Raw genomic sequence first — 17,168 nt, 5'->3', positions numbered from 1 at the left:
TTTGTTCAGAGGTGTTTAAAGACATATCTGCGTTCGGCATTCCTGCAAAATTAATACGGCTATGCATGATAACTTTAAGTGGCACAAGGTCAGCATTTAAAGTCGGAAAGGACCTATCGGAGCGAGGATTCAGATAAGGTGGGAGCCACTCGTTGTCCTTTATAACATACTGCTGGAAAAGACGAGAGGCAAATGTGAACACAAATGACACTCTGTAAACCAAACTGCATATGTTACTCATCTATGTCGATAACATCGACATAATGGGTCGAACATTGCGAACTATAACATCCACCATTGACCAATGAAATAGAGCGTGTCAGAGTGGGTCCGGCAGTAAATGGCGAGAAGGCCAAACAGATGACATCAACGCACAAGACGTCCAGTAGACTCGGACCAAATGTGGAACTTGAAAATATTCTATATACCTCGGTACCGCCATAAATAAAATTAAGGACATCAGTATTGAAATTCGGAGAAGAATAAGGTTGGCCAACAGTTGCAAATATGGTCTAAGTAAGCAGTTAAGAAACAAGGCCACCTCTCGCCAGACCAAACTTACACTATACAAGACGCTGTTACTACTCGTGTTTGTGTATGGATCAGAAGCATTGGTACTTGCGCAAGCAGATGATACAGTTCTTGGAGAGTTTGAGAGAAAAATTCTTTACAGAGTGTCATTTGTGTTTTCACATTTGCCTCTCGTATTTTCCAGCTGAATGTTATAAAGGTCACAGGAGTGACTGCCACCTTATCTGAATCCTCGCACGGTATTGAAGAGCTCCGATAGGTCCTTTCCGACTTTAACTGCTGACCTTGTGCCACTTTAAGTTATCCTGCATAGCCGCAGGAATGCCGAACGCAGACATGACTGTAAACACCTCTGAAGGAATAGGACTGTCGAATGCGACTTTATAGTCAAGGAATAGGTAAACATGTCGATGTGTTTTTTTTTTTTTTTTTGTTTTGGGTCTTTACCAGTATTTGGCGCAGAGTGGAAATCTTCTTGCGCAAGCGGATGATACAGTTCTTGGAGAGTTTGAATTCTTCTTCGAGAGTTTGAATTCTTCGAAAGATCTGCGTTGACGGTGAATATCGGCGTCAAATGGACCATGAGTTATAGCATATATTCTCGGAAATACACAGTCTGTCGTATTGAGCTGTAGCGACTATGGTGCTGTGCAAATGGATGACGATGTGCCAACTCAAAGGCATATCAAAACTAGCCTACGGATGGATGGTTCACGAAGAAGGGGAAGTACACGAATTCGATGGAAAGATCAAATGGATGATGGTACATCAGAGCATGGTATATCAAATTGGAAAAATTGTGCACAAGATCGACGAACCTGGATATTTTTTAAGTTCGGTTTATGGAGCAAATGTTCTGTTTCGAGCCAGCTAAATAAGTAAGACTATAATGGGATTAGGTATTCCAAGGAGTCAGGTAAACTTATAGTTATGTTGTCACCAACAAAGTAGTTCCACAATTGTCATGATATACTCGAAGCTCTGCGATTACTTTGGTTGGTGCGACATTTCATAAAAAAAACATTCTCCCAGGACACCCCAATACTAAATACAATACACTAAATGTATGCGTATAAGTTCACATGTGCGCAAACCAACCAGGGAATATATGTGGCAAATTGACATGTGGCACCTATTGGGTCATCATGGGTTTGGACTAAGTCAAACAAGAACAACAACAGCAACAATAACTAACGCAGTAACGTAACAATGATATTAAATAGAGTTGTTGCTGTGTTTTTCCGTTTGTCTATTCAACAGCTCACAGTGCACTGAGAGAGTTACAGCATCCAACCAAGTAAAAATCAGCGATAGATCCAAAACAAAAAAAATGAAGTTGTGAACTGTTGTGGTGTTGACTTTTTTGCATTTTTGATATTGGGCAACGTGTTTGGCATTTTTCACAAAATTTATTTGAGAGTCGTGCTTAAAACTGAAAATTTCACGCTGTTCCTGGTGCGCGATGGTTTTTTGTTTTTGTTGTTATTGTGCGATTGAAATCACCAATTCAGATGAACATTTGTACTGTAAACACTGGTCATCGTAGTCGTAGAGACATTGTCTTCGATGTTCTTCAAATCAATTGCCTCAATAGGCGAACAAGAGAAACAACCGAAACTACAACGAAAACAACAACAGCAACACCTCACATTTGAAGAAGCTACAACAAACTAAAATCCAATAAATTCAATTTGTTTGTGGGATATTTGAAAGCAGAAGGAAATTGAAGAAAGAGAAGAGCTTGTCAAATGGTTCAGAAGAAGAAAAAAATCCAAAATAAAACAAAAAACTTTGGAAAAACTGACTCCATACGGTCTGGCAAAGTTTGCCACAAAACTGTTCGCCTTTTCTTTCTGCAGCATAATGGACTTCAATCTTGATACACTTGTGACATGCGGAAGGCTATGATTGAATTTCTGCTGCATGGGTCCCATGCAACCAAGAGGGCAATATAGGAAAGGAGCGGGGAGTATCCAAATTGCTCTTTTGTTTTTATTGAGAAATAAGATATTCGGTGGTCGTTTTAAGTCTATACATCTGACGACTATCAGACATCTTGTTCTGCTGTTGCAGTATGGCATGTGTTTGAGGTTCTCTCGTTGGATTTTGACGAAGATTTTTATTTTTTACTTCATTCACCATTGAGTCGTGGTTTCTTTTAATTTTTTCGGTTGTTATTGTTGTTGTTTATTTTCCGAACAATTGAATTGCAAGTTGTATAGCTCTTGGTGTCATTGCAAATGTCAACAGAGATGATCGTTGAGACAATGTTACAACAACTCAATTGATTACTCTTTGGCGTAAGTCATTCGCCAGGGCTTGTGGTATCGTGTAAAAAGGATTGTGTGTGAATATTTGGAAATTGAAGAAGAGTGTTTTGAAATTTAAATTAAAATATTTCAAAATATCGTATATTGAAGCCCGATCAGGATGTCATATTCCAAAGTTGACCTATCTACGAGGGCAGTTCGGCAAAAAAAGCGCGACAGAAAAAGTTAAGTGTTTTGGAAACTTCCATCTCTGTTATGAACACATGTTAAATTTTGTTTCGTTCTGGCAACTCCTTCATATAGAAACAGGTGTTTAAAAAAGACGCATCCGCAATTTTTTACAATGGGAAAATTAGCAATGAGTGCTTTCATTGTAAAAAATTGCGGATGCATCTTTTTTGAACACCTGTTTCTATATGAAGGAGTTGCCAGATCGAAACAAAATTTAACATATGCTCGTAACAGAGATGGAAGTTTCCAAAACACTTAATTTTTTTCTGTTTATACCGGGCTTTTTGTGCTAGGCTAAGAACTTTCCGAACTGCCCTCGTAATATTTATGAAATTTGGAGAAAATTATTTGGAGAATATTGAATACGAAAGGTTTATCGGATATTCAATCATTATTTTATTGAATTTTCTTGAGTTTCTTATAAGTAAAATTTATCATTTTCCCCCTTCACTCATAGTCGACATCATTGACTCCATGTTTGCTTTGGCGTCTCCAGTTCAAAGGAAACAAACGTTTCCACAATTCATAACGTTGGGTATTCAGGCCACCACGCATAACTAACTCGTCACCAATATCCAAATAGTATTGTTTTTTATAGCTGAATGGACGCCAGCGGATGTCCCGTAAATATTTGTCACTAGGCTTATTGGGATCTCTAATAGAAAAATTTAAAATAATAAAGATTTAAAATTTTATTTTTATTTCAATCCTTACCCCTTATAGGCAAAAGCACTCAGCATCCGGGTAAATATATTCACCATACCCGACTCGTCATCATCTTCGTTGAACATACGGCTTACCGAGGGTTCCACAAATAAATACATCAAATCGTCATGATGAACCACACCTAAAAAATATTTCCTATAATTCCTATTCCAAAAAAATTATATACCCTATCTTACCATATGGCCCATTTTCCGGATAATATATGTGACTTCGCTGGCCCTGATAACTAAATTTGTAATAATAGACCTTTGTCGATCTGGCAGCCAAGTGGACAAAACGATGTACGGAAAATCCAGTCAAGGCATCCGAATACAGTTGAGTCAAATTCTCCAAGGAGTCAGGTAAACTCAAAGTTATATTATCACCAAAATAGTAGTTCCACAATTCTCGTGATATACTCGAAGCTCTGGGATTACTTTGATTGTACATAAAGCAGATGGGGGCAACCAGTTCAAAATTCTCCACGAAGTAGTTTAGCCAGCGGTCATTCTCCAAGAGGGCTAAAAAATTATTCGAATGAAAGAAAATATTAAAATATAAAGGGATCTCTTCATAAGAGATGGAATGAACTTAGGGTCATAATCACAAAAGAGGGAGATGAAGGGCGATTTTTAGGCGCAAGAACCTGAAGATAAAAGTTGGGGATTATTTTCAAACGAGAAAGTCTCTATATTAGAGCTGAACACAAGGAATCTCTGTAGATGAGATATATTCTTCAAACGAATAGAAGCCAGAACCTTTGTATAAGAATTGAAGGCAGGGAATCTCTAAAGGCAATTTGAGGGCAGCAAATATCTCTAGATGATCGGAAGGCAGGAATTCTTCATATACCTGCTGAATTGTCTGTTGTAAACTAGGTGAAGGGAGTCCCTATAGAGCGGAAGGGAGGCTCTATAGACTATGGAAGAACTAAAGGGAGTTTTTGTAGACCAGCTGAAGCTAAAGGGAGTTTTGTAGACCGATGGACTGATAGAAATCTAGAACATAATGAGTGGAAAGGTAATCCTTATAGACGGGAGGATCTGTAAGGACATTTTTTTACTAAAATCGGAAATACTGAAGGAGTTTCCACTTACACAAAGCAGGTCCGACAAATTCATCCTTGGTCATGCCAGTGATGATCGGTATTTTCATGTAATCACCATTTTGATAGGAACGCACCGGATCCTCTGTGAGAAAACGTTCTTGGCCAAAATCACGTTCCACAACGGGTTTCCATAAAATTAAAGGATTCTGGCGGCCAAATTCGAACATATTTCTCAAGGTGTTGGCATACTCCAAATAGTGTTTCTATATGAGGAACATATTAAATTTTAAACAGAGCATTTTCCAAAAAGCGTACTCACTTACCCTCTTTAGGCAATCCATCATTTCCGTAATATTCTGTAGTGGACACTTTAGCAGTAACGCCTGGCGTTGAGCCACATACAACTGTTCCTCGGGTAATTCCCATTGGCCCGTTGCCGAACCACTCATAATAATCGCTTTGTGGAACAAATTCTTCGACATTGGCGAAACCATGTGGAGAGTTACACTCATAGCTCCGGCACCATATCCCAGTAATGTTATAGAATTCGGATCACCACCAAATCTTGCAATAAGCAACTTGACCCAACGCAATAGGGCAACCTGATCCTTCAAACCCAAATTGCCAGGGGCTTCCTTCGTCCCGGTACTCAAAAAACCCAACGACCCCAAACGATAATTAAATGTCACCAACACAACACTACGATCCATAAAATATTGAGGACCGGCGAAATTTTTACTCTGTCCCGAGAGGGAATAAAATCCACCAGGATGTATGAAGACAATAACAGGTTTCTTAATATTCGGATTTTTCTCTGAAGGCAATTCTCTTGTGTAGATATTTAAACGTAGACAATCCTCGGAGACATCTTTACTACTGAGGCCAGGTTGAGGACACATGGGACCATCAAAGGTGGCATCGAATATATCAAACCATTGATCCACTGGCTCGGGAGGTTTGAAGCGCAACTCACCCACCGGTGGCTTAGCATAGCGTATACCACGAAAAGCATAGAAATTCCGTCCTCTTTGTGATGTCAATAGGGTTCCACGTATTTTCCCCAGTGCTGTGGTGATTACCATATCGGAAAGTTCTTTGTCATTGCCCTTTGGCGAAGAATCATCATCATCTTCTTCATCATGATCTTCTATGGCATTTACACACAAAATTATCGAAAGGAAAAGAAGAACAACCACGAACGACGCGCGCTTGAACATTATCGACGGTGTTAAAAATGCAACTGATTTTGTGGCCAAGTCTTGGAGGAGCTTTTATACCCGGTCGCCTTTTTGGAAACAACATCAATGTTATGGTCAAGCGTCAGTAAGGAATGCATATTAAAATGCAATATTAATGAATTTCGCCCTGACATCTAGACATCTTGATGTGCCTTATAAATGAGCCTATTGTTAAGCAAGCAATGGCATTCCTTGATTCCCTCTAATGCAACTCCCACATTGCTTCTTATCCCAATACTGTTCTTTTGCCTTTTTACACCCTACACCATGGATATGTGGAAAATTTGTTTGTCAGACATAAATGATCTGAAGGGTGTCTAAAAATAATGCAGGAATTCTCTATAGTCAAACTTAAAACGACCTGAAGGCAGTCGATAAAGACAATCTGAAAGTCTGTAAACGATCTCAAGGAAGTCTACTTAGACGACCTAATGGATTCTCTATAGAAGACCTGAATGGAGCCTCTATTGGCGACCTGAAGAGAGTCGAGCTGCATGAATTCTCTGTAGACAACCTGATGGGAGACATTCTAGACGCAGTAATGAGTTCCCTATAGAAAAGCCTTTACAGACGAACTGAATGGAGTTCTTAAAGACGAACTGAAGGGAGTATTTATAGAAGACCTAAATGGAATCTTTATAAACGAACTGAAGGGAGTCTCTATAGACAGCTGAAGGCAGTCTCTATGGACGAGCTGAAGGGAGTCTATATAAATATATAGACGATCTGAAAGGAGTATCTGTAGACGATATGAAGGTAGTCTCTGTAGCCGACCTAATAAACACTGTTCAGAAGACTTGAATAGAGTTTCTATAGATGAGCTGCAGGGATTCGATATAAACGATATGATGGGTGTCTATGTAGATGATCTGAAGGTAGTCTCTGCAGACGACCTAATGAAGTCTCTATAGGCGATATGCAGGGATTTCTCTTTAGACGACCTGAAGCTCTATAGACGACCTGATGGGGGACTCTATATACGACCTGAATTATAGAAGAGATGAGCTGTGTACCTACAGTCGAAAAGAAGGGAAGTATTATCTAAAGACTAGTCTCTACAGACGACCTCATTCTCAGTTTTTTTTTTTTATTAGCGACTTAAAAAATAATATTTTTGAGCAAATTGAAGCAGGGAACCTCTAAAAATAAATTCAATGTAGAAGTCGAATAGAGCATTCTACTCCCAAAGATTGCAACGACTTTCTTCTTAATAGTGTAGGCTCCTACATTGTCTACCCCGCCATATATTCACTTTTTTCCCAGGAAGAATTGAAATTGCATCATAAATTCTAAAGCCAAAACACGTTGGGATAAAGCGTAACTAACCTTTCAGAATGGCATGGCATTCAACTGCAAAAACAAACTTCAAATCTTCCCACACACACCCATACCAGGCCAAGGCGCAAAAGGTGTTAAAGCCATACACCTCCTTCACCTCTACCCCCACCGCCACGAAGAACCACAACTTAAAGATAAATTAATTACTCTACATTTCCCACGTGATCAGGCTTTGCGTGTTCGATGCCAATAAGAAAGGAAATATGTTATTGTTAAATAAGCATAAAAAAGGAAACCTAAATACCCTCTAATAGCTGTGAATGAAAGGCCGAATAAAAACAACAACAACACCAGAAACATAACACAATTTAAGGCAGCCAGTTAAAAGGTACATACACTCCTTAAGAAGATAACCAACCATGAATGGCTGGCTGGCTAACCCTGGCAAAGTTTTGTATTTTGGGAATTCCTCAGACAATAACAACAACAATTCACTGAATTATAACCAATTGGTTTTGGGAACAAAACTGTTAACACTTCACTCACCCTTAAAACGAAACCGAACTTCACTTCTTGTTATACGCGTGAGCTGGCAAGCTTCTGGTCGAGTGGTTGATTGTCTAGATATATTTGCCTTTTCTTGTGGGTCATTAATTGACACTGTCCATTCCACAATTCTGGCCTGCCAAATGATGATGACCATATAGAAGAACAAGAATTTGGTTTAATTTTTTTCTGGTTTTTTTATGGCACCATTAAAAGGCGCTTAATATGGGTAATTTGTAAGTTGTTGTTGTTTCACTGTTCACTGGGGAAGACTTCGTTTAGTCGCGATCTGTTGATGATTTAAGGATCAGCAAACAAAATGCTTTAATATACACCCTTAATATGTTGAGAGTTACGTAAATGGTCGTAATCACACTTATCACCTTCGAAATGGAAGATTACATGAATTTAACACGTTTTCGAACGAATTAAAGGTTGACCAGACCATAAGGATATGAGAGCCATAAGTCAGGAAAGGATGTCCGTTTTTTAGCGTGAGAATTTTCTGACCATAACTTTGTCTATTATGTGCTAATTATAAAATTACTGAAAGGATGATGAGAATCTGTGTAGGAAAGACGAAGAGGGTCTCGAAGAAAGTCTTCGGAATAATCCAGACCTTATAGGTGAGGAGCTTTATAAACGAACTGAAGAAAGTCTTTTAGAGACGAGCTGAATGAAGTCTTTCATAGATGAGCTGAAGGGAGTCTTTATAGCCGAGCTGGAGGGAGTCTTTATAGCCGAGCTGGAGGGAGTCTTTATAGCCGAGCTGAAGGGAGTCTTTATAGACGAACTGAAGGGGGTCTTTATAACCAAACTGAGGGGAGTTTTTATAGACAAACTGGAGGTGATCTTTATAGACGAGCTGAATGTAGTCTTTTCTCAAGCTGAAGGGAGTCTTTCATAGACGAGCTGAAGGGAAGCTTTTTGGCGACGGACTGAAGGGGGTCTCTATAGACTGGTTGAAGGTAGTCTCTATAGACGAGCGGAGGGGAGTATTTCATATACGAACTGAAGGACATCCCTAAAGACGAGCTTAAGGAGTCTCTACATACGAGTTGAAGAGAGTCTCTATAGACGAGCTGATTGGAGTCTTTATAGACGAACTGGAGGAAGTTTCTCTATCTGAAAGGGGTCTTAATAGACAGACAGAAGGCAGTCTTTATAGACGAGTTGAATGAAGTTTTTGGCGACGGGCTGAAGGGAGTCTCTATAAACTGGCTGAAGGCGGTCTCTATAGACGGACTGGATGAAGTCTCGATAGTCGACCTGAAGCTAGTTTTTATAGGTGGCCTAAAGGGAGTCTCTATAGATGGTCTGAAGAGAATCTCTGTAGAAGATCTGAAGGGAGTCTCTATTGACGACCTGACGGCAGTCGACCTGCAAGGATTCTCAGTAGATGACATGAAAGGAGATTCTGTAGACGGCCTAATGGGTTATCTATATGTGATCTGAAGGGGGTCTTTATATATGTGTTGAAGGGGATCTGGAGGGAGTCTTTATAGAAGAAGTGAAGGGAGTCTCTATAGATGACCTGATAGGTGTCTGAAGGAGTATTTATAGACGAGCTGAAAGGAGTCTTAATAGAGGAGCTGAAGGGAGACTCTATAGACGAGCTGATTTGAGTCTTTATAGGCGAGATGAAGGGAGTCCTAAAAACGAGCTGAAGGCAGACTTTTTAGATGAGCTAAAAGGAATTATTTGTATAGGAGCTGAAAAATTGAGTTTTTATATATGAACAGAAGAAATAAGTCCTTATAAATGCGCTGAAGGTATGTAGGTGTACGACCGGAATGGATTCATTATGGAATGGGAGGGATTCTTTGTTGCCGAGCTGGTCAACTTTTATAGAGCGAGAGGAAGTGTTTTTGACAAGCTGAGCAGACCTTTATATACGAGATGGAAGAAGTCTTAATAAAAGGGATCTGAATGGACATTCATTGCCGATATGGGCCTTTCATGTCAAGAGAAGTGGGTAGACGACATGGAGTGAATATTTATAAATGGTCTGGAGGGATTCTTTATATACGAACGAAAGTCAGCCTTTATACACGAGATGAATGGAGCCTTATAGATGATGTGAATTTTCATAGAAATTATAAAAAAGGGGTCTGGTTTATGTGGGTGATATGGATTTCTTTATCAGACCATCTAAATAATTTGAAGATTTTTGACTCAATATCCTTTTAATTAAAAACCCGGAATATCCCCTACTTCTCATTGATCTACCAACATTTAACTGACCCCTTGAATTTATGCAAAATTCGAAAAACAAAAACTCCCACGGAATGACATTTCTCACTCCGTTTTTGCAAATTGACAGGACCTTGAGCATGCCCACTCATCTTTCAATTAAGTGATGGATTAGTGTCCAAAAACAAAAAAGATGTTTACAGGGATTTAAACAATTTAAAGAAGGATATGACACACAGGGATGAACGCTGCAGCCGTCAATTGGGCACTCAACGAGGAAGGCGAACAGGGAATTGTCTCTTGACATTGTCACTGCTGATGATGGATTGAGGCAGAGAATGGTTGTTGATAAGCAGATTGTCTCTTTGTTGAAATCATCTTCAGGATGTTTGTATGATTATGTGAGTGTGTGCGTGTGTGTGTGAATATTTAGCATAGCATAATCAAATCCATTGACGATCTGCAAATGTGATTATTATTACAGTTATGCTCGAGAGTTATGGTAATTAATATTCGATTGTCGAATGTAGGCGAGGTAAGTATGGAAGTCAACGTGCACTGCAAAAGGACCATAGCGGAACTGGCAGCTGGCCTGGTCGTCGTTGTCCACCGGGCCAGCCATCCAGGCCAATAAGTGTACGTACGTGCCTACGTTACTATTTAGAAATTCATTAAAGGTATTTGCCTCTGCCGGTGGCTACTTCCACCTTTATTGCCACGTTCGTTGACAATTCTTGGTTAAATGCTGTTTTGTTGTAAATTTTTTTCTGTAGCTTAGAGCCATCATCGTCATCATCATAAACGTCAACTTAATATGCCACAGACTGTACACGGCAATACAGAAATCGATGGTGACGTTGATGTCTTGGTTTTTGGCCACAAAACTATTTTATGATGGTAGCGATGAGGCTGAGTGCACCGAAAAATAACAAAAAATAATATTGACGACATCAACAACGACGTTAGTCTTGCGGTTGGTTGCCAAGGGCCCCATCAAGCAGCAGACGCCAAGAACACTCTGTCAGAGAGTTAACACTCTTGAAGACGTTTGGCAGCGTTTTACAACATTAGCTCTGCTCTGACTTCACGCCTTCTTGGTATCCAGCATTTCAACGCACTTTGCTTAACAGTTTGTTTTTGTTTTTTGTATGGAACAAATGGCACGAGTTTAAAGGAGCCTATAACGGCAGGTGGCATACGTCTTTGTTTTGCGTAAGACAAACAATCTTACGTGAGAGGGATCGTGAAGGATTGAAAAAAATAGGTAGTAGAATACCAAGGATGGGAGATACGATTTTTGGGAAGATTACATAAAAAATCTGCTAAAATGAGTCTCGCAAGACGAGGCGAAGAGGGTCTTTATCGATTAACTTAAAGGAGTCTCCGAAGGCGAACTGAAGGTAGCTTTTTTCGATGTACTGAAGAAAGTTTGCAGAGAGTCGACTTGAGTCGACCTTCAGCTCGTCTATGAAAGATTCCCTGAAGTCTAAAGTCTTTCATAGACGAGCTGAAGTGAGTCTTTCATAGACGAGCTGAAGTGAGTCTTTCATGAAGTGAGTCTTTCATAGACGAGCTGAAGGGAGTCTTTCATAGACGAGCTGAAGGGATCTGAAGGGAGTCTTTCATAGACGAGCTGAAGGAAGTCTTTCATAGACGTGTCAAAGAAAGTCTTCCATAGACGAGCTGAAGGTAGTCTTTCATAGACGACCTAGAGGGAGTCTTTTCATAGACGAGCTAAAGGAGTCTTTCATAGACGAGCTAAAGGGAGTCTTTTATAAAGGAGCTGAAGGGAGTCTTTCATAGACGAGCTGAAGGAGTCTTTCATAAATGAGCTGAAGGGAGTCTTTCACAGACGAACTGAAGGGAGTCTTTCATAGACGTGCTGAAGGTTTGATAAAGATAAGAGCTGAAGGGAGTCTTTCATAGACGAGCTGATATTGAATTTAAAAAATATTTGAAATTTTGACGAGCTGAAGGGGGAGGTCCATAGCACGAGCTGAAGGGAGTCTTTCATAGATATAGCTGAAGGTAATAAAATTGTGCAAAGTTTCGAGCTGAAGGATATTCCATTCGAGCTGAAGGATTTTAAAAGACGAGCTGAAGGGAGTATTTCGTAGGCGAGCTGAGGGGTCTTTCATAGGCGAGCTGAAGGGAGTTTCATAGTCAAGCTGAAGGGAGTCTTTCACAGACGAGCTGAAGGGAGTATTTCAAAGACGAGCTGAATGGAGTCTTTCACAGGCGAGCTTAGGGGTCTTTCATAGATGATAGCTTCAAAAATTGATTCAAATCGCCAGTTATTGGATTTAAAACAAATATTGGAAATTTTGACCAGATGAGGGGAGTCTCTAGAGGCGAGCTGAAGGGAGTCTCTAGAGGCGAGCTGAAGGGTGTCTCTAGAGGCGAGCTGACTTCAGCTCTTCTGTCTCTATAGACGAGATACTCCCTTCATCACAAGGTGTCCTAGGGGTGAGATCAAGGAAGTCTCTAGAGACTAGTTGAAGGGAGTCTCAAGGGTGTCCTAGGGATAAGATGAAGGGAGTCTCTAGAGGCTAGCTGAAGGGAATATTTCATAGACATGCTGAAGGGGTTTTTATAGACGAATTGAAGGGAGTCCTTAGAGGTGCGTAGAAGGGTGTCTTCCATATACGAGCTGACGGAGCCTTTATAGGCGAGTTGAAGGCAGTCTTATAGACGAACAGAAGGTAGTTTTTCATAGACGAGCTGATGGGAGTCTTTATAGAAGAAACTTTATGAAAGAAAAATTTCTGAATTACAAATCAATAGTTCTGTATGATCCATCCCTGGCCAACATCAAGTAGAAGTAATACTCTGAACAACAACCATAACAATGAGTTAGCACGAGATCAATATTGTGTGATTTATTTTTGTTGTTGTTGTTTTCCTTCATGTTTGTTATACCCAAACTAGAACCTGGGCTACACCGCAGGATGTTGTCTGGCCAAGTTAGTTACAACGTCACTGCTGCTATTGTGCCTGTGTCTATTAGACTAAAGCAGAAGTGCGAATTATTATGTTGTTACTTTGTTTTACCTCAAGATCGTTTTATGAACAACAACAACGACAACAACAATTGCAATTGTTGTCCTTTTTTTTGGTTATGAGAGGCAAGAAGGTAATAAACAAAGGAAATTGTTGTTATTAGAAAAGTTAGACCTGATATACATGAAATTACCACAAGATGTGATGAAGTTGGCACACTCAGCCAGACAGCAGCTGAGGTTCCCTAAGGTGTTATTGTCGTCTTGTCTGGCGTTTGCCAAGTCATTGTGGCCTTCAATGTTTCCTTTTTATTTCTATTGCCAAGCGGGTGATGGCGATGTTTAGACTTAATTTTGCCACATTTAATTACGTTCATGTTGACATATTACCCGGCCTTAAAGGTGACCCCTAGGTGGCGGAGGAGGTTTGACAGCCAACAGAGGTGCCAAGGTAAGAAAAAATATGTGGGTGAGAAAAAATTAAAAAAAGTGTGTAATGTCTGTGTGTGTGGCCAAGTTTGAGAAACGATATTTTAATTAAAATACCAAGAAAGAATAGATGGAGAGTCAAGGATGATAAGATTTATTTTCTGGAGAAAATAGATTCTAATTGATAGAGGGTTTATGATCAATAACTGGGTGTTCCGTTCAAGGATAACATTTACAAAGGAGATTATTATTAATAAGACCTCTCTACAATAAAATTGTGAATTTATTTATTTGTAATTTTTAATATAGTTGAAACATTTCATAAAAAAATTATACGCGTTCTAAGTATTAATTCCATCTGCTTAGACATGAAATCTGTAATAAAAAATAGACAATAAATCTGTAATAAAATGTTCTGAAATTTAGAAGATTCCATTGCTTACTGAACCAAGTGCTTGCATTCAACTTGAAAAAAATTATTTTTTATTGGTCTCGTAATGTTCCTGGTTCCTGGCTATAACATTACCCCCCTATTCACAATTTTTACATATTTTTTAATGCAAATCGATTTTCTAATTTCGTAAATTCATTATACGTACGAAGATTGGTTTCTCATTTGTATTTAGTCTCCATTAAAAATAATATCATTTCTTGTAAATTTTTTTCTTCTCAAAATTTCCTTTAAATGAGAATAATTTACTGATTACTTTCTTGTACTAATCATCATTAAATTCTATAATAAAAAGCACTCACCAAAATTCCTCAGTGAAGAAAAAAAAAAATACGAAACATAATATTGATTTCCCCCATTAACACCTTGGCTCCCAATATAGTATAATGGCTCTAAATAAAGTGCGAACAACACATGTTGCTGCCGAACAACAAATTTATGATAATGATAATCGAAGGAACATCAATATTTTTGACACTTTTGCTAGTGATCGACGACAACGTCGATCATTTAAATAAATTGCAAATAATTTATTATATTATATATGAACTACAGGAAAACGACATGGACCCTTCCAATCTTTATTAACTGACACTAAGTGACTGAAAAAGACAGGAGACATCGAGTGAAGATGGCAAGTTCAATGTCTGAAGAAAAGTGAGGAAGAAATTAAGTGAACTATTATGCTGTAACAGGGGCTCGCTCGGTAGCCCTTCGGAATAATTTATGAGAAAAAATAAAGTAAAATAAAACAGAAGATTTATAACTCATTTTTTGCAATGTCGCTACATTTAGTTGGTGGGTAGTATTGGCAGAGGATAACAAATGACTTGGTGTTGCTTAAAACGTTCATCTGCATATTTTAATCTGTAATGTTCATACAGTCCAACCGGACCTCAATATGTACTAATCTACAATTATCACTTTTGGTATATTTGGCCCTCTAAATATAACCCTGTGAAAAGTCCGCAGATTTATCATAATTGTGATCCGCAGAACATTTAGTTAGTATGTCTTAACGGTAAACCACGGAGTGACTAAAAATATGGACAAAAGAAAAAGGGATGATCCATTTGATTCCTCAGTTATTATCCGACCATAACCAAAGACTTGACAAAACCTAAAATCCATTCTCTTTATCGTCGGGTGGATAGAACTTGAATCACATCACTTTCGCTAGTCGGGATAAACTTTCAGCCTGCCCGACTCCAGGTCGTCTACAAAGACATTCTGCCCTCAATATATCCTCCTTTATAAAGACTTCCCTCATCTTAATGAAAAATTATGTAGAGTAAGGACTTGCCAAAATAGTTGTACAAATGTAATTGGTGCCTTGAGAGCAAACTTAATTTTATTTATCGTCGGGTTAATCGAATGTGAATTACAACACTGTTGCTGATCGGGTTAAATTTTCTTATTACAAAGTCTCATTTTTTAAAATCCAGGAGACCCTGCCTTCAGACTCTAGGTCGTATATGAATATATTCAGCCACAATACCTCAAAAAAATCCTCCTTTATAAGGGCGTCCTTCATTTGGTCAATAAATACTGTCTTTAATTTCTTCTTCACCAATGTCAATGGTAAATGATGCAGGGCAAGACTTGGCAAAAAGTGTCCTAAATTTTTATACAAATGCAATAGGTGCCTTAGGGGCAAACCATGAGGACAAAATGATATTCCATTCTGTTTATCCTCAGGTTGATCGAGTTTTGAATCGCAACAAGACTCCCTGACTGCATCCCGTCTATAAAGATATCTTGCCCTCAGTACATTAAAAAGTCCTCCTTTATAAGTATTTCATTCATATCGTCTATAAATACTGCCTTCACATCGTCTTTAAGTTCGTTCCTAAAGTCCTAGCCCAGCTCTTATATAAAGACTCCCTTCAGCTCATCGATAAGACCCTTCAGCTCCTCTATAAAAACTCCCTTTAGCTCGTCTATAAAAACTCTTTTCAGCTCGTCTATGAGAGACTCCCTTCAGCTCATCTATCAAGACGCACTCCTGTTCGTCTATTAAGACTCCCTTCAGTTTGTCTACCAAGGACCCCTACCAGCTCGCCAATAAAGACTTCCTTCAGCTGTCCTATAACAACTTTCTTTAGCTCTCTATAAAGACTCCCTCCAGCTCATTTATAAAGACTTCCTCCCCCTTCATCCCGTCTATAAAGATTCCCTCCAGCTCATCTGTAAGACTACCTTCAGATTGTCTATAATGAGTCCCTTCAGCTCCTCTATAAAATGTCCTTTCCTTTCAATAACAAGTCCCTTCAGCTCGTCTATAAATTTTTCCTTTCATCTCGTCTATAAGGTTCCATTCAGCTCGCCTATAAATACTCCCTTCAGTTCGCCTATAAATGATAATAACTACCAGCAGTAGCAGTTGCTCTGGCGCCATTCAGCTCGCTTATCAAGGCTAGCTTCAGCTCATCAATAAAGACTCCATTTAACTCGTCTATTAAGACTCCCTCCAGATCGCCCATCAGTTTATTTATAAATATTTCCTTCAGCTTGTCTATGAAAGACTCCATTCAGCTCACCTATGAAAGACTTCCTTCACAGATCATCTATAAAGGACTCCGTTTAGTTCGTCTGAAGACTCCCTTCAGCTCGTCTATAAAGACTCCTTTCCCATCGTCTATAAATACTCCTCCGCTCGTCAATACCGGTTCTTTGCCTCAGCTCTCTATAAACTTCATATTTTAGGATTTCAGCTGACTTTCCACCTTCCGATTCGGGAATTTCTGGAGACAAAAATGTATTTAGAGGTCTTCTACTTACAAATGGATCTTGAATTCCTGCTAGATATCGCAACTGGTTTTTAATTTTGAAAATATTCATTAGATGCTTAGAGACCGTTCAAAGGTCTTCATTATATGGATATATTTTCAGATGTCCGCCACAACAAGTATTGGGCGAAATGGAAATGCTGATGAGGTCTTTTATCAATAGAGAGCCTTGCAGATAACTTCTATAGACAGTAGACCCTTTAGAATAGCCTCAGTTTAACGTCTATTGTTATGTGTTCCGAAGTCGTCATTGTCCTATTCCCTTTCCCCTTTATGAATATTCATTTCCAATGAAATGCAAAACCTAATCGAAATACTGCAAATTCAAACGAATTCACAAATTGCATCATTCATTTAGGCCATCGAGCGAGCATGCGTTAATAATGTTCTTTGGACAAATTGCTAATTTTCTCAAATGCATCAAACACCAAATAATCGTTCAGCCACTCGAGTCAATAGC

The 17,168-nt window shown here is 39.0% G+C and overlaps 1 protein-coding gene across 1 annotated transcript in view; it reads right to left on the bottom strand.

The window, feature by feature from the left end:
* Positions 1-3,478: 3,478 nt before the first annotated feature.
* Positions 3,479-17,168, bottom strand: part of LOC133322410 (juvenile hormone esterase) — a 28,333-nt gene continuing 14,643 nt past the window's right edge. Inside the window, exons 2-6 of the mRNA XM_061531406.1 lie at positions 5,109-5,932; positions 4,835-5,048; positions 3,935-4,258; positions 3,747-3,879; positions 3,479-3,687 (exon numbers count right to left, since the gene is read on the bottom strand). Of these exons, the coding sequence (XP_061387390.1) occupies positions 3,480-3,687; positions 3,747-3,879; positions 3,935-4,258; positions 4,835-5,048; positions 5,109-5,932 (1,703 nt within the window). The 3' untranslated portion in view covers position 3,479. The remainder of the gene's footprint in view (positions 3,688-3,746; positions 3,880-3,934; positions 4,259-4,834; positions 5,049-5,108; positions 5,933-17,168) is intronic.

The sequence above is a fragment of the Musca vetustissima genome, unplaced genomic scaffold (genome assembly GCF_032173495.1).
Source record: "Musca vetustissima isolate MV318-11 ecotype Yass unplaced genomic scaffold, APGP_CSIRO_Mvet_v1 utg4886, whole genome shotgun sequence".
Taxonomy (NCBI): domain Eukaryota; kingdom Metazoa; phylum Arthropoda; class Insecta; order Diptera; family Muscidae; genus Musca; species Musca vetustissima.
The sequence above is the reverse complement of the archived record's forward strand: the minus strand, read 5'-3'. Positions and strand labels throughout refer to the sequence as shown.